This window comes from Astatotilapia calliptera, chromosome 22 (genome assembly GCF_964374335.1).
Source record: "Astatotilapia calliptera chromosome 22, fAstCal68.1, whole genome shotgun sequence".
Lineage (NCBI taxonomy): Eukaryota > Metazoa > Chordata > Actinopteri > Cichliformes > Cichlidae > Astatotilapia > Astatotilapia calliptera.
The window spans coordinates 15,127,292-15,149,237 of record NC_137442.1 but is presented as its reverse complement, the minus strand read 5'-3'; the positions used below and the strand labels follow the sequence as shown (position 1 = coordinate 15,149,237).

General features: G+C 40.1%; 2 protein-coding genes and 1 non-coding gene across 12 annotated transcripts in view; 2 read left to right on the top strand and 1 right to left on the bottom strand.

The window, feature by feature from the left end:
* Nucleotides 1-4,338: 4,338 nt before the first annotated feature.
* On the top strand, nucleotides 4,339-6,827 carry rplp1 (ribosomal protein lateral stalk subunit P1). The gene is made up of 4 exons (XM_026156045.2): nucleotides 4,339-4,677; nucleotides 5,502-5,576; nucleotides 6,098-6,212; nucleotides 6,419-6,827. The coding sequence occupies exons 1-4, from the start codon at nucleotides 4,606-4,608 to the stop codon at nucleotides 6,499-6,501; spliced, it is 345 nt and encodes a 114-aa protein (XP_026011830.1). The 5' UTR covers nucleotides 4,339-4,605; the 3' UTR covers nucleotides 6,502-6,827.
* Nucleotides 6,828-7,638: 811 nt separating this feature from the next.
* Nucleotides 7,639-7,711, top strand: trnav-cac (transfer RNA valine (anticodon CAC)). The gene has a single exon. It is a non-coding gene; the product is annotated as a tRNA-Val (tRNA).
* An 884-nt stretch (nucleotides 7,712-8,595) lies between these two features.
* Nucleotides 8,596-21,946, bottom strand: part of ptk2aa (protein tyrosine kinase 2aa) — a 65,642-nt gene continuing 52,291 nt past the window's right edge. For 7 of the 10 annotated variants that reach the window (XM_080296622.1, XM_080296625.1, XM_080296624.1 and 4 more), the window contains 14 exons: nucleotides 21,791-21,880; nucleotides 21,496-21,700; nucleotides 21,034-21,136; nucleotides 20,827-20,889; nucleotides 19,227-19,337; nucleotides 17,568-17,672; nucleotides 13,926-13,988; nucleotides 13,357-13,396; nucleotides 12,945-13,048; nucleotides 12,444-12,452; nucleotides 11,240-11,395; nucleotides 11,003-11,083; nucleotides 10,357-10,442; nucleotides 8,596-10,270 (listed from right to left, as the gene is read on the bottom strand). In XM_080296622.1, coding sequence (XP_080152748.1) covers nucleotides 10,144-10,270; nucleotides 10,357-10,442; nucleotides 11,003-11,083; nucleotides 11,240-11,395; nucleotides 12,444-12,452; nucleotides 12,945-13,048; nucleotides 13,357-13,396; nucleotides 13,926-13,988; nucleotides 17,568-17,672; nucleotides 19,227-19,337; nucleotides 20,827-20,889; nucleotides 21,034-21,136; nucleotides 21,496-21,700; nucleotides 21,791-21,880 — 1,343 coding nt within the window. In that variant the 3' untranslated portion in view covers nucleotides 8,596-10,143. The remainder of the gene's footprint in view (nucleotides 10,271-10,356; nucleotides 10,443-11,002; nucleotides 11,084-11,239; nucleotides 11,396-12,443; nucleotides 12,453-12,944; nucleotides 13,049-13,356; nucleotides 13,397-13,925; nucleotides 13,989-17,567; nucleotides 17,673-19,226; nucleotides 19,338-20,826; nucleotides 20,890-21,033; nucleotides 21,137-21,495; nucleotides 21,701-21,790; nucleotides 21,881-21,946) is intronic. The other 3 variants (XM_080296627.1, XM_026157434.2, XM_080296623.1) reach the window with 2 other exon arrangements.

Here is a 21,946-nt window from a genome sequence, read left to right as displayed (position 1 = left end):
AAAATGCAACCTACACACAACCTTAAATTGGATCAGACAATGTCTAGCATTTATAGAACTACAATATATATTCTTAATGCACTCTTGCCAAACATCATCAGTAACATCCACCCCCAGTTCTTCCTGCCACTGCTCCCTAAAAGTATCAGATGAAGGACTGTATATATCTAGTAAGGCCCCGTAAAAGCGAGACACAGCACCTCTAGTATAGGGCTCAACTGACATGAAGCTGTCAAGCACTGAGTTTCGAGGAATCAAATTGTATTGTGGAATAGATGCTTTGATGAAATGTCTTAACTGTAAAAATCTGAAAAAATGTGAATTTGGAAGATTAAATTTCACCCTCAATTGCTGAAAAGATGGAAAATGTCCATCAATGTAAATATCTTTGAGAGAACAAATCCCTCTTCCCTGCCATGTCACAAACGTGATGTCCTCCAGCCCAGGCCTGAAGGCATGATTGTTACATATTGGAGCATCCAAATACATTTTAGGAGCCTTTACTGTGCCCAATAGTTGGTTCCTGACCTTAATTGAATTTTGAATCACAGGATTTCTGCCATATAGTGTATTCTTCACTTTTATCGGGCTATTAAGCAGGGCTGGAAGACAAGTTTGTCTACAAGACAGGTGTTCCATCATCAACCATGAAGGTTGTCCTTCCAAATCAGCACCTGGAGTACACCTTCGCCAAAATGAAAAAAATATTTAAGTGTGCAGCCATATAATATAATCTAAAATTTGGGAGTCCAAGGCCACCACAAGTCTTATGTTTAACAAGATGTTTTTTGGAAATTCTAGGAACCTTACCCGACCAAACAAAGGAGAATACAACAGATTCCAGCTTTTTAAAATATGACTGGGGAATGCACACTGGGATTGACTGAAAGATGTACAAAAATCTGGGCAAAACTACCATTTTGATGGCTTTAATCCGCCCCACCATGGAAATTGGCAATGTGATCCAAAACTCAATATTCTTCTCCAATTGATTAACTTTTCTATCCCAATTTTTCTTTAAAAGTTGTGACACCTTACATGTGACTGTGATACCGAGACATTCAAACTTATCTAGCGCTATTCTAAATGGAGTATTATGCAGATAAGCCATGTCCACCCCATCCGACAGAGGCATAAGTTCACTTTTCGTCCAATTTATCTTATACCCTGAGAGAGAACCAAATTCGTTAATAAGCTGCAATAGTGGACTGATCGAGGTCTTAGGTTTTGATACGAATAAGACTACGTCATCAGCATAAGCGGAGAATTTATGAGGAATACCCTGATGTATAATCGGTAGTATATCAGAACTTAGCCGTATACGAGCTGCTAAAGGTTCTAGGGCCAGGGCAAAAATAAAAGGAGAAATGGGATCTCCCTGTCGCGTGCCCCTGTGCAATCGAAAAGGGTCTGATACATCATTATTAGTCCTTACCGAGGCCATAGGTCCTTTGTACAAAATTCTAATCCAATTGATAAAAGAATCACCAAATCCAAATTTGGATAATACAGTAAACATATACGGCCACTCGACCTGATCAAAAGCTTTTTCAGCATCCAAAGCTATTACCACAGAATCATCTGAACACCTAGTAGGACTATATATGAGATTAAATAATCTACGCAAATTAAAATAAATGTAGCGGTTAGGGATAAACCCTGTTTGATCTGGATGTATAAGTTTAGCAATATGATCTTTAAGGCGGTTTGATAAAACTTTTGTTAATATCTTGGTCTCAACAGAAATGAGAGATATAGGCCGATAGGACGAGACAGACATAGGATCACGACCTTTTTTAAGAATCAATGAAATTACACCATGATATAATGAACTTGGCAAAGAGCCAGACAATTTTGAATAGTTAAACATACGCAAAATCAGAGGGGCTAGCAATGAGGAGTAAGCTTTATAAAACTCTGCTCCAAAACCATCTGGCCCAGGGGCCTTATTATTTGACATCTGTTGAATAGCTGTCTTAATCTCATCTAATGTGAAGTCCGCCTCCAAATCTGCAACTGCCACATCATCTAATTTTGGGAGATTACACTTTTCCAGAAAGTCCTCAATTAATGACTGACTCGCAGAACTCTTAGAGCTATAAAGATCACGATAAAAATCTTCAAAACACTTGTTTATTTCCTGGGGGTTTCTAGTGGTCTGCCCATGTTTGTTATTGATTGATAGTATTGTTTGTGATGCTTGTGTTTTTCTAAGTAATCTTGCAAGTAACCTATGAGGCTTATCACCCAATTCAAAAAATGTTTGCTTACACTTAGTGATTTGAAGGCAAACTTGTTTGCTGAGCAGAGAATTATACTCACACTTCAATTTAGTAATTTTGCCCAGTAATTCTATTTTGGGAGAGGACTGATAAGTTTGTTCTAGCTGTTGTATATTTGACTCAAGATCCTTCAAAGCCATTTCCTGGGATTTACGTTTAGCTGCAGAGAACGAAATAATGTGGCCTCGAATTACCGCCTTCATACTCTCCCAGAGAATTGCATCGTCAACATCACCTTTATCATTATCATTAATAAAATCCAAAATGTGCTTCTCTAATTTCTTATGAAACGTCTCATCTTTAAGCAGAGTTGGATCAAAGCGCCAGTTTCTTCTCTGTAAGTTAGCTAAATCTGCAAAATCCAGATCAATGGACAAGGGCTATGGTCAGAAATTAAAATAGGATGGTAGGTAACATCCCTCATAATTGGAATAAGTTTAGAGTCCAGAAAGATATAATCAATACGGGAGTACGACCCATGAACGGAAGAGAAAAAGGAGTAAGCCCTGCCTGTGGGGTAAAGTAGTCTCCAAGTATCCACCATGTTCATGTTTTTCAACGCACTCTTCACAACATGACTGGATTTAGACTGTTGGGTATGAGCTGATGCACTTTTATCCAAACGGGTTCACCAAGATGGTTTTGATGCACTGAAGGAACAATGGGCTGGGAGGTCAGTTCCTTAATCTTAATTATGCAAATTCTCATGACCATTGATCAACAACCACTGACCAAAACCCACTGATCAAAGACCACTGATCAATGGCCATGAGTACCATTCACAGAAAGTTGGTGAATGGCTGCAATCACAGCATTGTAAGATGGCGAAAGATGTACTCTTAGGCCCCCTCCTCGATTTAGAGATGGTCTTTCCCTTTTCACGTAAATGGCCTCCTTGACTCCGCGCTCAAACCAGCATTCCCCCCTGTCCAGGATGTGTACATCCTCATCCTTGAAAGAGTGTCCACTGGCCTGTGGGTATGAACAGACTGCAGACTCTTAATTTTTCATGTTTTATTGGGGTCCAGGGTGTAATTTGCCACAGGGCAAGGGTAAAAATTCTATTGAAACTAAAATGAGAGAATAATCAGGTGTCGCAATAAGATGCCCCACAAATTATTTGTGCCAGTGTAAAAGATAGTTTTTTCCAGCCACAACACAAGACACTACAGGGATAGACCCTGCAGGCCTGACAGCTGGAGATGTATCACTCATCCTGTTTTTCACCTGGATAGAGTGTTTACACTGCAGTCTGCCTTTGGTGGCTTTTTGGCAGCTACTGTGATATTCACTAGTACCCTCACTGACACACAAAACAAAACAACGACTACACTCCACACTAACTACACTCCAAACACACTGAACGTCACAAATTCACTATTGATATCGCTCTCTCTGTGTCTTTCTCTCTCTGCCATCACTCCCAAAAACGTTCCTCTCTTCCACTTGATGCCATATAATAATTTTATTAGTAAATGTGGTACATTTCTTTCCTTTTTTGGATGCTGTCCTTAAAAAAAATGCCCTTTTCTACTGTTTTTTCCACACTAAACATGATGGTAGTATTCAGGAAAGAGCATGTTAAAAAAACAACTCTGGTTTTAGTGGCCTATCAATCAAATAAAAAAACTGGTGTATAGTTTGAAGTCTGAACTTTCAACACAAGGTAAAGCAGAGACTCAGCGTGGCTGCAGCTTGTATCTATGTCATCTTAAGTCAGACATGATTTGGAGGTGCGGCGACCCCAGAGGCTGAACCATTGGCACATGTCACCCCATGCCTCCCCCCCTCTGTCACCTTCATTCGGTGTTGATTCAAAATGTGCTCTGGCACAACCATAGGGTGGCGCTAGAGGTAGAGAGGTGACAGGAGATCATTTTAGGGTGGCACATGCCACCCCATGCCACCCATGATCTGAAATATGTACGTGTGACAAATATTCAAAAAACTAAGTAACTCACACACTGATGTTTCATTATATGTAGACTGGTAGGAATATAATACCGGGACTAGATACAAGATATTTTTGAACTATTTTACGTATAATATTTACCAGCGACGTATTACTATTCTAAAAATAAAATAAAGTCTTCTGAACATAAAGCTATCGTACGTCGTTTTGTGCGTCGTGACGTCAGAACCACGCTCCCTGACGCACAGTACATCTACTGAGCTCCCCCCTTCGGCCCTCCCTTTTCTGCTGTAGGAATTCAACGTGCGTGAGGTGCTCGGTTCTTCACCAGAAGCTAAGGCCCGCAATCCGGCGACTAGCACCGTCAATTTCAGGCATCTGACCCTACGAACATTAAATCTAACATCTACGATGGCCTCCGTATCCGAGCTCGCCTGCATTTACTCCGCTCTGATCCTCCACGACGATGAAGTTACCGTCACTGTAAGTGTCCTAGGTTACCCGGGATATTTCAGCCAATATGTCTGAATTGGTCGTTCTTGAACATTTTTTTCTGGGGATAAATATCCCGAAATACAAAAAATGAGACATTAAAGTTTACAGATAAACCAGTATATTAATATATCGGACAAACGCCAGTTATGTCCGCGAACTGGCTAAAATGGCGTCATGCTAGTTGCTATTCATAGGCCGCGTTTTTCTAGCTGGACAGCTCAGTCTTGTGTTCTTACTCTGAATGCTGATGTTTAACCGTCAGTTTAGCCTTAAACATCTCGGCTGACAGGTCTGGATGTGGTGTTCACTCACAGGCTGAGTGGTCAGACTCATCAAGAGTACAACATTTATTTTTATAGTGTTGGCATCACTGTTCAAAGTTGTTATTGTTAGAGCTTGTTGCATGAGCGGGTCACCTACTCCCCGGAAGGTCTGTGGTTCGATCCCAGGCTACATGCCAAATATCCTTGGGCAAGATACTAACCCCATGTGTGCCTACTGGTGGTGGTCGTCAGAGGGCCCGGTGGCAGCCTGGCTTCTGAAGGCTGTGTCTACAATGTGGCTTGCCACCACCAGTGTGTGATTTCACGCACATTACGTTTACCTGTGAAAGTGGAATGAGGACATGTTTCAGTTATGTTTTCTTAAATTATATTTGTAATCACTGAAAGTGTTAGCTTCAACACATTATAGAACACCAGTTTATATGTCATCGCTCATATTTTAGCAAAAGGGGTTCCCAAAAGTGGTTCAACATGTGAAGTAGAGTTTAATAATGATGGTTGTTATGTTATTTATTTGTCTGTCCACAGGAGGACAAGCTGAATGCCCTGATCAAGGCTGCTGGAGTCACTGTGGAGCCTTTCTGGCCAAGTCTGTTCTCCAAGGTGAGAGAACACACTTCTGAAATCATATCACTGAATAGATCTGAAGATCTGCCAGTTTTTATGTATCCCAATAACTCTTATAACCAATACAAATTTAAGTGGCTGTAAAGGAGACTTACTGATTGCATGTGCCGTAGTGAAACAGACCTGTTCATTGCTTTCTGTGTGTTTTAATGGTCTGTATTTACATTTAACTTTCTTTTTTTTTAAAGTTATGTCAGGCTGAAAGGATTAATATTGTTCCTGTTGTTGCCAGTATGAGTAAACACATGAATATGGAATAAATGTCTTGATGCAACAGTGCTGCCACTTAAAGAAAGTTCAATGAATGAGTAGGATACAAATTATGAACATATTAAAATTAAAAAAAAAATGAAAACATACTACACTTGCTGTAAAGAGTCTTTAGGCATGGTAGGTAGGAGTTATGCTTGATGCCCTGCCTTTTAAATACACTGATCTCTATAACAAGCGCTGGACATGTGAATAAAGTGACGTAACCTGTGAATTTTCTTTGGCAGGCTCTGTCCAGCATCGACATCGGCAGTCTGATCTGCAATGTTGGAGCTGGCGGCGGAGCCCCAGCTGGAGTCGCTGCTGCTGCAGGTGGTACTGCCACTGCTGGTGACGCCCCAGGTAACTAAACAAAGCATTTCCCAGCGCTACATTTGCAGTTACATAACAATAATGTGAATGCAGTCTTGGGCTTGTACCACTTTTGAGTTTCTCCTTCAAGTTCAGATTTCATGTACCTCAGAAATCAAATTGACTTTTTTCTTTTCTTCTGAATTTAGTTTGTGTAGTCATCTTTGACTTAACTACATCTTGTTTTCCCTCTACAGCCAAGGAGGAGGAGAAGAAGGAGGAGAAGAAGGAAGAGTCCGAGGAGTCAGACGACGACATGGGCTTTGGTCTCTTTGACTAAAACAGATGTTTTTTTATACAAAAACACAATAAAAGTATAAAAAATGACTCCTTGTCTCATGTTTTTGTTTGTTTTTTATGTACAGAAATTCTGCACATACAATTTAAATCTGCAGCATTTGTCAGCACATTAACCTAAAGTGACATTTAAGGCTGTAGATTTGTAGTGACTTCCCTGGACATGAGAGAAATTATATTTCAGCACATTCAATTCAGGCACTGAACCTAATGCCATGGCAAGCTGTGTGCTGATAATTCACAAAACTGCAACTACTGAACTCATGGTCAGAGTTTTGTAAAAGCTGAGTACAGTGATCATCCAAATTATACTCAAGATTTTACTTTTCATTCTCAGTTACTTTCAATTCTCATTAGTTTGACCAGCCAATTGATAAAATATGTTTCTGCATAGTGCAAAACTGGTAGAAGACTTCATGATCTGGAGTAAACTTTTAGGAGATCGGCAACAGCTTATCTTGAAAATACAGTTTGATAAGTTAGGTAAATGTGGATTTATTACTAATCAATGGTCATCTTAAGTTAGACTGTGGAGATGGCTTTTAATACAATTTAGAAGATGATGTCAGTACCCTGACTAAATAATGACCTCTAAGCTTTCAGATCATTGGCTTTCAGTTTGGCATATACATTTAATTCAAAAGATTTTACTTCAAGTCAAAAGTAGTGATGGCATGAAGCCCAGTGAATGTGTCATCTCTAAATGCTAATATTTTTCGCCTTTTTGGTGGCTCCATAATCTGCTTACAATCTTGCAAGCTGGTGATACCTCAAAATCACCTCAGATCCAACGCACGCAACAAAAAAAACCCATAATTTCACAGTTTTATGAACTGCTCGAGTCACATAACCAGGCAGTCCACGGCTCTGCTGGCCTGGACAAAGGCTTTATAAGCTTTACTTGACACTCGGGGTTTCAGCGTCAGACGTAACATCAGTAGTCAAAATTATTCTCTGTGCCTGTCCTGCTAACAGAGTCACACAACCGGGAGTTAACCAGGTGGTGGGGAAATCCACAAATGTATCGAACTAAACTTGTATATCGAAATAAAACATCGTATTCCTGATTGCATATATTGCAATATTTGTATACAAGGTGGCGCACGCATTACTAACAGCAGTTTCCGTAGTGTAGTGGTTATCACGTTCGCCTCACACGCGAAAGGTCCCCGGTTCGAAACCGGGCGGAAACAAGTTTTATACATTTTTGGTTTCCACTCACAGCGACAACCAAACTAAGAACAACTGAACGTCACAAAACACAGAGACCAGTTTTTTTTAATCATGTACTGTCTGGCAGGTTTTGCAATAAGACTTATGATCCAAGAGCACTGACAACTTTTCTAAGATCATCAAAACCATGCCATCAGCATGAACTTTAGCATTGTCTTCACATTAACTCATTTAATCCCCCAAATAACCTCATGCATTTTACTCCTTAGACTTCCCCTACACACAATATGTTTAATTTTGTCAATGTAAGGGGGTTAAAACGGAACCCATTGTTGCTGGTGGGTTAACTATTAACCTGCCAAAGGTTAAGCTCACTTACAGTTATGTTCATTTATGATCCATGCTGAGCTCATTTACTTTTTACTTACTAAAGTCTTATTTTATTACTAAAGTAGGACTTAATAACTCAAAATTTCAAGTTATATTCTCAAATCTGAGTATGAGTTAGTAAGTTGAAATTATGAGATAACTTAAAATTCAACTTTTCCTTTTTGATAAAAATAATACTTATGGTTGGATTAGGGGACCCTGAACTATACCTCAGTTATGCTGCAATACCCTTAAACAACTCAGGGTTTCCCATGATGTACTGCTGTTATGACTGAAGTGGACTGAAATTTTGCCTTATGGAAGGTAAAAAAAAAAATAAAAAAAATCCTAAATAGCCTTAATTCAGGAGCTCTACTTGAATTATTGACTCTTTCGATGCTTTACAAGCCAAAAAGCCCAACATGAGTTTCCCATATAGATCTACAGTATGTAATTAAGCATGCATAAAATATGTATTGCTATCTTACAGACAGTGAAACAAATAACAGATGAAACAACAAGACAACAACCTGAATTGCTTCAATAATAACAGTGTTTTATTTGCTCGGTTTAGCAACTGTACAACTGTCTCCTTCCTGAGAATATTGCTCACCTCAGGGGAGAGGGAACAGCGAGAGGATGAGAGGGAGGAGAGAAGGAACACAAAGGTGAGGGGAAGAATAGATAGACCAGAAGTAGAGAAGGATTAAAAAGGTATAAATAACTGCAGTGGAGGGAGGTAGAAAGGTGGGGGAGGAAAACAGGATAACAATTTCATATTTTAAAATCATGACCAAACCCTTGCGAATGAGGTCGACACCCTTAATTTAAAACAACTCTTAGTGCGTTACAGATACAACTAGAGTGCAACAAAGACTGTAAATATTCTACTAATCACCTGAAAGTTTGACAAAGAGGAAACAACCCGACTGATGGCATGGTACAGAGAGCTTTAATATACAAACCAATCACAATTTTAGAGGATAAGCAGAGAAACAACAGTTAAGCTGTTGCTAAACTTGTTCTTGTATTCCACAGTTAAGCAATGTTTTGAGTGAAATGTTCATTTGGCACAGGGCAAGCAGCTGTATAGTATTATTAGCACCTCCACTGTAACTTAAAAACTACCCTCCCTCCATTTGTCCCTTCCACTCCTCCCTCCTGTTCTCCCCTCTCCAATATTTATTATTTACTAACAATTCATGCCTCAGAAATGTGTTAAAAATAGAGCTTCTTTGTATATTTACTTATGCAAGTTAACTTTAAAAGTTGCATGTAGCAGTTTTTATATTTAAAAAGACCTATAGCTGTTGCATTTTTTTAATACTCAAATGTTTATGCTGTATCTTGATGCCTGAGATAAAGAAGTCTAGAGTGGGGTGAAAAGAAGAGAAAAGAGATGAAATTATGAGCAACCGTGGTGTAAATCGATCACTTTTGTTCATACAAAGTTTAAGAAAACAGAGGCATACTGCAGGGATGAACATAGCAACAACAACCACAATAATAATAATAATATAAAAGCATGTTTAAAGAACTTTATGAAATCATCTTCATCATCCTCCTCATGCAGGCTCTTCAGTTCCAGTTGCTTCCTCCTGCGTTTGTGGAGTGTCAGTCATGTGTTCTCGTGGCAAAGATTGGTGGGTCCATTCACCAAAAATACCTGTCCAGTCCTTCAAGTGAGCTTCCCAGACATTTTATTTGAATCTTCAAAGATTTAAATGAGTAATGAGTCATTCTGGAAAAAAAGGGTTTCTTTTTGAGGATATGTGATGAGACAGAAGAGGGTTTCTCTGGATACAAAAAGGCAATAATACAACTGAAGTACAAAACAACACAACATTGGCCAAAACATGACTTTTTTCCAGAGAGAACGAGGGGGGGAGGGGCTGATTGTTTCAGTTTGTCGTGTCTGCTGTTCATCGGTTTTCCACGTCAGACCTTCATCACTCTGTCCACCTGCCGATTCTTCTCAGTCTCTTATTAAATTCCCGAGAACTACCAAACTCCCGGGCCCTCTTTTCCTGTCCTGCATTTGGATTCACTTCATCAAAAACCGCCAAGTTGGTTAGATCCCGGGCTAATGTGGGCGGGTCTGGTTGATCATCTTGAGCCGTGATTGGTCGATGACGTCCAGCAGGTTCTTGGCGTCAACTGCGAGGGCGTGAGCTGCCATTAGCATCTGTTTCTTGTAGTCCTTTTGTAAACTGTCGAAACAGACACAGCTTTTACTACATGAGCCCCGACGTAAAAATAAATCAAGAAAACGCGCCGTTAACGTGTTAATCCTCACCTTGTCATGACATACTGCTGCGCCAGCTTCATCTTCGCTATCAACTCGGCCAGATCTGAATTCAGCAGCTTCTGGGCCATTTCAATCTTTGAAAAGACAAAGAAAATATCAGGATCAGATGATAAATGATAACTTCCAAAGGAAGAAGATCAAAGAAATGTATTTACTTCAATACCAAAAGTGGCTTTAAAATGACAACACAGGTGCCTGTTAGGGTACATTTCTCACATCTATGTGGACCTCAGTTGCATCGGCTTCAGCGGGACAGGAGACACATTTTTACGGGTTATTTTTTAAGCACTCTGTCTCTATGGACACCTTAGCGACAACGTTACCTTTTACACTACGGTGTCGTTAGCAAATATGCCTTGTAGTAGTACTACATAAGGAAACCCTTACTCAAGCTGTCGTAGCAGACAAAGAACAGACATTCCTTTTGTTGGTTTTTTAAGAAGGAAGATTCAGTGTACAAGACTGGATAAACAATGTTTCGCCAATGAGTAGTTGCTGTGACAAGAAATTAAGAAACTCTCATGAAAAAGATCAAAAATAACTCCAAAAACAAACGAAAGACAGTTTATCTAGTTTTCAACCTATCACTGAACCCTTTTAGTGGTTTTCTCTTATGACAGGAGTTTCTTTGTACCTCTCTGTGTGTGCTGGCTGGCAGCACAGGAATCGTCTCATCCACTGTGGCCAGCAGAGTCCTCAGAGCCAAACCCACTTCCTATGACAATAAACACATACAATCATAAGTTTGTAGTATTAAACTGGCTCTTCCACACCCTAATATTTTCTCAATTTTCACACTCTGCCAGTGTAACACAAAGTGTAAATAACAGTGAAGGTTGTCTGAAGATCTTAACCGTGACGTTCACCCTACCTTGACCATGGGGACGTACTCCTCCGGGGCAGCGGGCTGGATCCTGTTCGACATCTCGATCACAGCTTTAACCAGTCCCGTCACATTCTCATACACTTTGTCGTTGGAACGATCCAAGTTGGCGGTGGGAGGTGGGCTGATCTCTTGAGGCTGCAACTGTACCAGCAGACCGGAGACTTACTTATAAAGATTTAAGTTTCCAATTCATTGCTATTTTTTCTTAGTTTATTTCTTTTAAATATACATATTTAAACAACGACTAACATCACTCAAACTGCCCACAGCTCTTTCTTCTGCCATGGTCAGGCAAGTGATGGTAGTTTCACACATTTAGCTGTAGGTGGCAGTATATGCAAAGATAAACTGGAGACAATCTATTTCTAGCCACAAGCATTTCTAGCTAATGATGAGAAACTGACTTTTCTACAGTGAGCAGCAGGCATGTTAGTACAGAATGGTTGTTAAGTGACAAACTCAAAGCTCAACTCTTTGTTAAGTGACTTTAATACAGATGTTAACACTAAGCAGACACTGCACATCTGCTGCGTGTAAGGCGGGCATTTATACAAAAAAGCCCTTTTAATTCGAACCATTTGAAAACATTTTATGGTGTTTTCCAATTAAAACTCTGTACCTTGTTTTACAGATTTAAGGTACCAACGTAACTGTGTTTAAGCTACGAGACATTTTTAAATGTCGTGGTGAAGAAGCAATTACTATGGAGACGTTAAAGCAAGGCTTAAGCAATTTGATAGCCACAGTTTTCATTAATAAAATAAGGCAAAACCAAAACAATAAAAATAATAAAAGTTTTTCCAAATGATGGTGGACAATAACTCAGATTTGGAGGTAGATGTTTTTGATGCATCAAACCTTTGAGAAGTTCATCATTTTAACTTCGATCATTAGACACAGTGTTAGACTTTTGCTACAAATCTACTGACATGTGCTATAATATCTACATCAATTTTTTCTTCACCAGAAGTATTGCTTGCACATTTTTAAAAAAAGGTTTTATATATGCAATCTATCTCTAACCAGCAGTTCATAACCACGGTTCCATTAATAACAACTGTTTTCTATTTTTTCCCCGTTTTTTTCTCTGGTGAAGAAAATGACTGAATGATTCTGAGAACATGAAAGTTACTGTAACTAGCAGCTGGCTAACTCTATAATGAGGACAGACACACAAAGATTAGCTTACCCTCCACGGCTTGGGGGAGGAAGAGGGCAGGGGAAGGAGTGGTGGTGGTCGGGTGGATGCGGTTTGAAAGGGGAGTGGTTGAAGTGGAACGGAGTACGCAGGTTGTGAAAACAAGGGAATGTGTCGGAGAGATGGATTGGTGGGTGTGTGGATGCGGTGCCGCGGGTCAGAAAATAAGGAATAAGAACAGAATGGAAGCAGGTTAAAGGAGTAGTGGATGGAAGTTAGTAACAGGGGGGAGAGAAGGAGTAAAAAGGGGGGGAGAGAAGAGGGACAGCACATTAGGCCAAAGCCAACCACAGGCAAGGCATGACATGGACCGGCATGCAACCCATCAGCACAATACCAAAGAACCAAATCAAAAGCTATGTGTAGGCAAGAGCGTGCAAATTACCACAGTAAAACACAGACTTCTATGAAACAGAGAAATGAAAGCCCGTTCCTAATCTTAATCATCTTTAAACCTCACGTTCTTGCTGGAATTTGTGTGTTCATATGCACCTTGACCCCGTCATTGTAGCTTTCTACGGGGCAGAGACTGGGCAGGTTGGTTAAGTTAGCTGGAGCTCCTGGGCGGGGTGGCTTTTTGGGAGGTGCCACAGGTTCTGGGGGAAAAAACAAAATTGTGGGTTAGCATCTTTGCCATGAAGCAACATAGCATGTACATTTTTATACAGATAACTAGACTATAATATGAGTTACATTTAAGAAACAGAATACAAAGTAGTTTAAAGTAGTTTACCACTGATATGCTATAGCGACCGACATGTTCATGCGTCAACAATGCCAACTAATAATGTACCAGTTCTAATATTTTTCTTCCACCACAAATGTTGGGATGAAAATACTTATTATTTTCAATACTTGTCACCGTCTGTTTCTACTAAACATGTCAGTGTGTTTGCTCTCTCACCTGGTTTCCCAACAGGCTGGTAGATATGTTGACTTCCACCCTGTGCAGACAGACAGACACACTTAAATTTGTCCAGTAATCTCAGACTTTTATAATATAAGACAGAAAGTTGGAAGCTGCCATCGCATACCGAGAAGAATCACCAGCAATGTCCTCATTTTTGCCTAAGCTACAGGCCATTATAACCCTTGGGTACAGTTAACGTCCAGTTCTTCTGCCTTTAAAGTTCCCATGTGTCCTCTGTGGTCAAGTGGTCGGTATGTAGGCAGTGCCCTTCATGGCTTACAGACTGAAATACTTTCTCTTCTCCCGCCGTCTGCATTTCCTCTCCGTTTGTCTGAACGCGTTCCCCTCTGCCTCACTCTGGTTCTCTTTCTTTGAGCTTTTCTCTGCTTTTCCCCCTTTTTTTTATAATCATCTCTCTGCTACCTCTCTATTACGTTTTTCTTAGCACCACAAGCATTTGTCCAACCATGCTCCACAGCTCAACGAAACCACAAGTGAATCCAATTTTAAAATGTCAAAGCACACACACACACACATACACACACACACACACATAGACTGACCGGTGCTTGTAGTGTGCCGTCCTCCCTGTCGACGCTCCCTCTGCTGTTTCTGGACTCCGCCTTCTGCAGGGAGACACAGACATACAATGGATTAGAAAGGATTAAATATAAAAGCCATAAATATATATATTTTATACAGAAATATATGCACATTGTACCAGGCATTGCAGCAAAAGAATAAAATATGTAACATTTTATTTGTAATTCATAAAAACTGCTGCAAAATCATTTCATTTCCTAACCAAGCATCACAATTTAAAAGCAAAACTGATTTTGCAAAATTAAAATATTAGCAGCGACAATCAAAAAAAAACAGCCCTGCTCACAAAGAGATCACTACACGACTGAATAGTTCCAGCATCCCCTCGCTTTCTGTTCCAGTACCGTTTTGGTGAAGCACGCCTTGAAGAGATGCATCCTGGGAGAATATAGGTTGATGAAGTCAGGCGGAGGAATGCAGAGAGTGGAGGCCATCGAAAGAAGGGCGGGTGTAAGGATCGAAAGTTTAATAGAAGGGGCGATAAAAGATGGAGCAGCTCAAGTCATAGAGAAACTGACGGTAGACAGCACAAAGAAATGCAGAAGTTTGCAAAAGACAGAGAGAAAACCTGAGTCAGAGGCGACTGGATGAGAAGGAAAAGGCAGGAGAAAAAGTTTTTCCAGAGGAAGAAAAGCTCCGCTGGGCACAGAGACTAAATCCTAAAGAGAAAAAGATCCAACTGCCTCACTGTCCTCTCTTTTTCTCCCTCCCACTCTTTCCATCTCTCTGGATCTCCTCCTGTTTCTCTCGCTCCTTCTTTCTGACGGGCGACTCCTCGTTCATTCCTCCCTCTCCCTCGCTCTTGCCAATCCCACTTCCTTTCTCCCTCCCTCTGTCCTCCTCTCTTTGCTTTTCTCTTTCCCTTCTTCCACTCTCCTGATGAGCCTGAACTCACACATCAAATTTACTTGCCTGTTTTGCCTTAAGCTCTTTTATTACTTCTGTAATTTTCCAGCACATATTCTACATTAAGTTAGCCTGCATATCCCGAATCCAGCGCTCGTTTCCCCTCACAGCAAAAATTCCACTTGCTTCTTTCAAACGTACGACAGCAGCTTTCACTTGACTTCTCCAGCTGAACATGGTTCAAGAATGAGTTTAGGCAGGAGTAACGGCCACAACAGCTGCCACTGGAGATTAAGGTTCACTCAGACTTTAGACCAGAAGTCAACACATCACTGATCACATGCACTCTGTGCAGGAATGTGTTGCTAATTAGAGGCAAGCATTTAAACTACACCTGCAAAAGACTAGGTTTAAAAATGGATTTCAATCTGCACCAGCAAATATTATGAAGGTCAGCTCCCAAGAAAGAAAAACAGATAGCACGAGGCACTTCTAAAGAGCTCAAACACACATTTGGTTTTAATGTGAAATTTATAACAGTTTCACTACTATTAATCTGCTGAGAATATCATGTGAACGTTTTTTATCGCATTCCTGGCAGGGTCACAGCGGCATACACGTCAGAATATTAATTTAACTAGACTTCAAACAGGCTTTGTAATACTACCTGCTCACTGACTGACCCTGCAGCTGACACAAATCCTGTGGACAGTGGGTTTTAATCTACAGCACTATTGATTTTAAAGCACACTACCTTGCGATTAAATCTATGTCTATTGTTACATTTTCAGCTGCTGGAACCAAGATACTATCAGATTAGCTTCAGCTCAGCAGAGAATCTGTAGGGAGCAATTTTGGTTTTTACATCCATGCTCTGGGTAGTGAGTGCCAGTCAGTCCCTCTTTATGAGATTTCGAAAACGTGGCTGTTAAAGCTTTTATTGAAAAAATGCTTGAGGTGGCTGTGATTCAGGTGGTACATCCAAACCTGTCCACTAATTACATGAGTGAGAAACAAGTCATAAAATGAAAGGTTAAAAGGTGCCCCTCAGGTCCGCCCCCTTTGCCATTAATCTGGGTGTTAATTTCCCCAGGGGTCCAAGGTCCTCAAGGTTTGTGCAGCGAGGTATATAAAGTATCCAGAAAAAAAACAAAAAACAAAACAAAAAAAACCCACCCCTGGTGTCAGCTAACAAACAAGATATCAGTCATTCAGCCCGTCATATCTGCCCTGACAGATTTCCTGGTCTATGAAGCAGTAGAACAGGAAATCATGTTAAACATGACAGGCCGACCCAGCAACTCCCCAGCGCTCATTACTCATGCTTGATTTTTTTTCACTGCCTTTCAGCTCTCCAACATTTGTCTTAAAATTGAAAAACAGGCCATCGAGACAAGCAGAGAAACAATCTGACCTGAGCAGAGGAGAAAAACAGACTTGTTTTGCAAAAGCAGTATTTTGGCTCCTTTTTGGGGATTTCTCAGTGTCTGATGAGATAAATCAAGCATGCACAACTGAGCCAGTTCAAAGATCTGAAAAAGACATTCTGCAGCTCGTCTGGCAACAACAGTGGACACGAAGAGGGTTTACCAAGTGGGAAAAAATCTCTCACTAATTTTATATTTACATCTTCATAAAGTATTTATTTGGATTTTTGTTCCATTTCGCAATCAAAATGATTTGCTGTTGTAAAATATGCCTTTATTTTATCTGCAGCAAGAGTACTGACAGTGACAAGGAAGAGAGCAGATATCTCCTATGCTGGCATCTCTTCATTGGCTCCCTGTTAAATCAGAATTAAATTTAAAATCCTGCTCCTCACATGCTCTTCACAAGGTCTTGAATAATCAGGTGAATACTCAGGTCCCATCTTATCTTAATGACCTTATAGTACCGTATCAGCCCATTAGAGCTCTCCACTCTCTGACTGCAGGCTTACTTGTGATTCCTAGAGGATTTAAAAGTAGAATGGGAGGCAGAGTCTTCAGCTGTCAGGCCCCTCTTCTGTGGAACCAGCTTCCAGTTTGGATTCGGGAGACAGATACTGTTGCTACTTTTAAGATAAGGCTTAAAACTTTCCTTTTTGATAAACCATATAGTCAGGGTTGAATCAGGTGACCTTGATTTCTTCCTTAGTTTAGAGATTCCCATGATGCATTGAGTGTTTCTTCTTCAGTTACCTTTTTCACTCTGTGTTTATACACCGCTCTGCATTTAATTATTAGTTATTATTCATCTCTGGCTCTATTCCACAGCATGTTTTTGTCCTCTCTTCAGTCGCTCACCCCCAACTGGTCATGGGAGCTGGCCGCCCCTCCTTGTCCCTGATGCTGCTGCAGGTTTTTCCTTCCCACTGTCACCAAAGCACTTGCTAATAGCGGCTTGTTGGGGATTTCTCTGTTTTCTTTGTATTATTGTAGTCTTACCTTACAATATAAAGTGCCCTGAGGCAACTCTTGTTGTGATTAGGTGCTATATAAATAAAATGGAATTGAATTTATTTGTGTCTTTTGTTTGCTTTTTAAAGTATAAATAAGCCACATATGTTAATACTGAAAAGAGACAAATAATGCTGGTTTGGTTAGCTGACTTAAGGGGCAACTGAAGCCCTGCTTACCCCAGTTTATTTTGCTTTGGATTCATAATCTTCACTATGGATGTGACAAAGAAAAAAAAAACACTAGTGGCAATGTAGAAAGCTAAAATAGGAGGGAATATTTAAATGCAGCCACTATGAGTCTGTATAATTTAATTACCATGAAGCTCTCCTCCTGCTCCAACCACCGCTGGTCATCCTCCATCTGTTGCTGCTGCATCATCAGCCTTTCCTCCATCAGAGCCTGACCTACACACCCAATGTCCTGTAGAAAGAGAGAGAGAGAGAGGAAAAAAAGGTCCTTAGGTGCGCCTTGTTATCAAGACGTAGCAGTGAAGGAATAAATCTTGCTTATCGTGATTTAACCCTTGTGTGGTGTTCGTATTTTTGTTACTCAGCCAGTGTTCATGGGTCTGGTGGACCCGCTAGAGTTTTGGCTTTCCAAATTAACACTATCAAACAATTTTATGTTAAATTACTCAACAGATGTTTACTTCATCCCAATTACAAGACATATGAACAGCAAACATGGTTAATTTTTTCCCTTTACCTTTGTTAGATCACATTTATGAATTAATGTGCTTCTCGTTTTTCTTTTATATAAAATGTTATAAATAAATCAGTTATAATCAAGTGGAGTGAGTGGAAAGACACAACACATTTACACGTGAAAAAATAATTACTTGTTTAATTTTTCTTTTGAAAAAAACTGAACACGGGTCTCACAGACCCGAACACCATACAAGGGTTAATGATTATAATTAGTCAGTCCTGTGGAAAAACTAAGCACACCCCATTATTCAGTAGCTTGTAGAACCTGCTTTAGCTGCAATAACTTATAATAAGCATTTTCTGTACGACTTTCCTCAGTTCATTGGGCTTTACGGGAATTTGTTTATTCACAGCTCTCTTAAGGTCCCACCACATCATTTCAAATTTCAAAGTCTGGACATTGACTTGGGCATTGGAACTTTTGTTTTTCGTCCTTTCTTACAAAGATTTGCTGTTGTGCTTGGGATTATTGTCCGGTTTAATGATGGACAGGTAGCCTCACAGAATACTTTGTTTTACAGAGGAGTTCGGCAAGTTGCCCAGATCCTGTAACTGCTAAAAAAAAGAAAAAAAAAAAAGAAAAAAAAGAAGAAATGTTCGATGAATTATGGCCCAAACATAACTTTGAAACATAACATCCACTTTAGGCTGTCTAAAGGACATTGTTCCATAAGTATGGACTGTTCAGATGCAAGTCATACTGCTATCTTCTTTTTAAAGAGAATAGGCTTTTTCCTGGAAATCCTTCCAAATAATCCTTTTTTTCTAATTGTACTGTCATGAACTTTAACATTTTACATCAAGAGTCCTGTCAAAACCTCTTATTTCCCCCATACATGACTGTTCATAGTTTGATAAAAATGCTTGAAAGACAGTAGTTCAACGTTTCTTAAATGCCGTTACACGATTCCTTAGCACGAAGCACTTTGTTTGGTCTGCTTGGAAAAGAAACTGCAGAAAAATTCAAGTGCATGTCCCGCACTACTGTGCTGTAACCAGCTCAGGTTGCCTAAAACGAAAAGTAAATTACACACACACAAACACACAGATACAAATCTTGAGATTTAATTTTAGCTTCGCCTGGCAACCAAACAGAACACATATGCAGGTCATAACTGCTTTAACCACTATGTGTTTTCTGTGTTTGATATGAGGCAAAAATTCAACAAACAGTTACGACAGTGGGTTCAGTGAGTGGCTGAGATGTTACACAAATTCATGTTTGACTGGTGAAAGTTCTGTGTCAAATGCATTTGTGGGTGCACACCTCCATATTCGGGCTCCATGGTGCAGTATGTTCAGGTCTGTGCGGATTCCAGGAATCAGTAGGAGGATAGCTGCCTCCAACTCCTCCACCTACACCACCATGGGCTGATTGCTGGAGGAGGACAGATTGAAAGTGGAAAAGAAAATCAGACAAAGAAAACAATCAAAAATATTTATGAACAAACAAGCAGTGTAAAGTTCTTCCTCTTTTGCAACATCTGGCTCTATGTTACTAGAAGATTTAAGAGTTTTATCTCTAAAACAGTGTTGGTAGGAAAGAGAATGACGTCAATAGAAAGAAATAATGAGAAAATGGGGACTCAAAGACATAAAAGACGAAGGATTCACAGATAATAAAATAGCAGAAGAGAAAACTTTGATTATCATTCAACTTTCCACGTCTACGTTTTCACAAAAAGTCTGCTTTTAAAGACGCTCTAAACCAGTCAGATGATGGCAAAACAATCAGAAATCTACCGACATAAGAATAACACCAGGAAATCAATGAATACTTATGAAAAACCACTACCAAAGCCAGTAACTATTTCACTGACGGGCATGCAAATGGATTCAGAAAGTGTTAAAATCTCTTCAAATGCACTTTAAACCTCAGTCTAGTGTGCAATGCATGCAGAAATATACAGATGCTAATCTAAAGTCCGATGTTATCAAGTTAGGCTTAAATGGCAGTTTGAATTACGCACTCCTTATAAGGACCAAAGAAAAGCTTGCTGCCAGGAGCTGAAGAGTGGCTTTGATTTGTTAGTGTGTGTTTGTGTGCGCGCGCCCGTGTGTGTTTGTCCACGAGTACGCGGCTTTTAGCACTACAGGAAATGCCTGCTGTCTGCCTGGTTTATGAGGAGAAGAATAACTGCACTCAAACTCTTTCTGTCCTTGCATGTCTCTCTTTGACTCAGACACATGCAGCAGTGTGTGCCTGACAGTCAGAGCTACTCCAGACTTAACACAGACTTTATTGGGTTGGCCTTATTGTGATGACAGCATTCACGCTTAGAGCTGATTTGTACAACCTTACAGATTTTTTTGTTTTGTTTTAGTGTTACAGAATATCATTTACAGGTTTGTTTTTGAAACTGGTGACTGAATTGTTTTCCTTTCGCATTTTTTGCTCAGTCGTGACCAAAGATTTGTCTTGGCAGCAACTTTTCTTTTTTGTTTTGCTTTTTGTAAATATCTAACACAAATTGGGGGGGACAGTTTTGAAACAACAGAATTGTGTAACTGCTTACGGCATGTACAGCTGTGTGCAGATGCTTGGAAAAAGCCATTTTTTCAACCATCTTTTCACAGATGATGTAAAATGTCATGTGGGTCAAAGTGACCTTCGTCAGGTGCAATGAAACTATGCTCACCACAGTTTAAGATAATGGCAGAGTATATCAGACTGCATAGATGTCAGTCATTAACAAGGAGTGGTTTATATATTAATGGACTGTCATTGTCCACATTAGGTCTTACAGCATCTAGCTCACTATCTATCTCTGTAGTGCTTCCCAGGACAGCTGAATCTGAATAAGGCAGAACAGGAACGCACAGGTTCCTCACTGATGAAGATCTGTGTGCTTCTGTGTGCTGTTTACCGGGAAGTGGTTGTGCGGGGAGTTGCTGACGAAGCCTTCACTGGGGTAACCTGGTCTGCTAGGCTACAAACACGGAGAAAACCATTTGTGTTAATCAGCCACAACAAAGACTTGCACAGACATACAAGAAATAACAAGGGTATGGGAGGATGGGAAACAAATGATTTCAAAAAGGCAGATCGAGCACAAACAGTCATTGATTCTTACTTTAGGTGGTGCTTCATCTGGGTCCCATGAAACGGTGACTTGTCTCCTCATTTCCATTCGGAGTCTCTCTTCTTGCTGGAGCTTCTCTTCCTCCAGTATCGTGCTTCAGAAATTAAAACATTGGCAGAGAGAAAATTGAATTGAGCGGTCATGCACTCTTTTGGTTTAGTGCACTATTTCATCTTGACCAATGTACTGAAAGTCAAAGATTTTTAGAGAAATCACAACCAACAATGTCATGTTTTTAGTACTAATTAAACTTAATGAAAAGGAAGAAGAAGAAAAACTCCATGGGGTCAGATTGAGACAGAGGCCATCTCTATTATGGCAACAACATCAAAGTTTTACACCTAAAGCAAATTATTAAAAACTACCTTTAAACTACCTCATTAATTAAATAAGCATGTAACCATTTTTTTAAATTATTAATAGTTTTAATACTTTTTTATGTTTATTTTTTACCTGAGTTGTGTTTTGAGTTCAGTGAATCGCGGACGCTTGCTGGGGTCATATGACCAACATTTGGTCATCAAACTGTAGAGGGTGGGCGGACACTGAGGAGGCATCGCCAGGCGCTCCCCGTTTTCTATCCTGCCAATCACGTCATTGTTTTTCACCCCCTGGAAGGGCTTGATGCCGTACATCAAGATCTCCCACATGCATACACCTATGGGGGAGACGCAGACACGCAAAAGTCACCTACAGTGATGAATCACATCATCATACAGTGGCGCTGGATTAGAAAAAAAAAACTCACCGAACATCCAGACGTCACTTGCAGACGTGAATCTCCTAAAATTGATAGATTCAGGAGCCATCCACTTTATGGGAAGTTTACCTTTAGAAGCTGAGACACAAACACAGACACAGAGATAAGCACTAAGGCAGAGAATAGAAAAATTTATCACCAGTT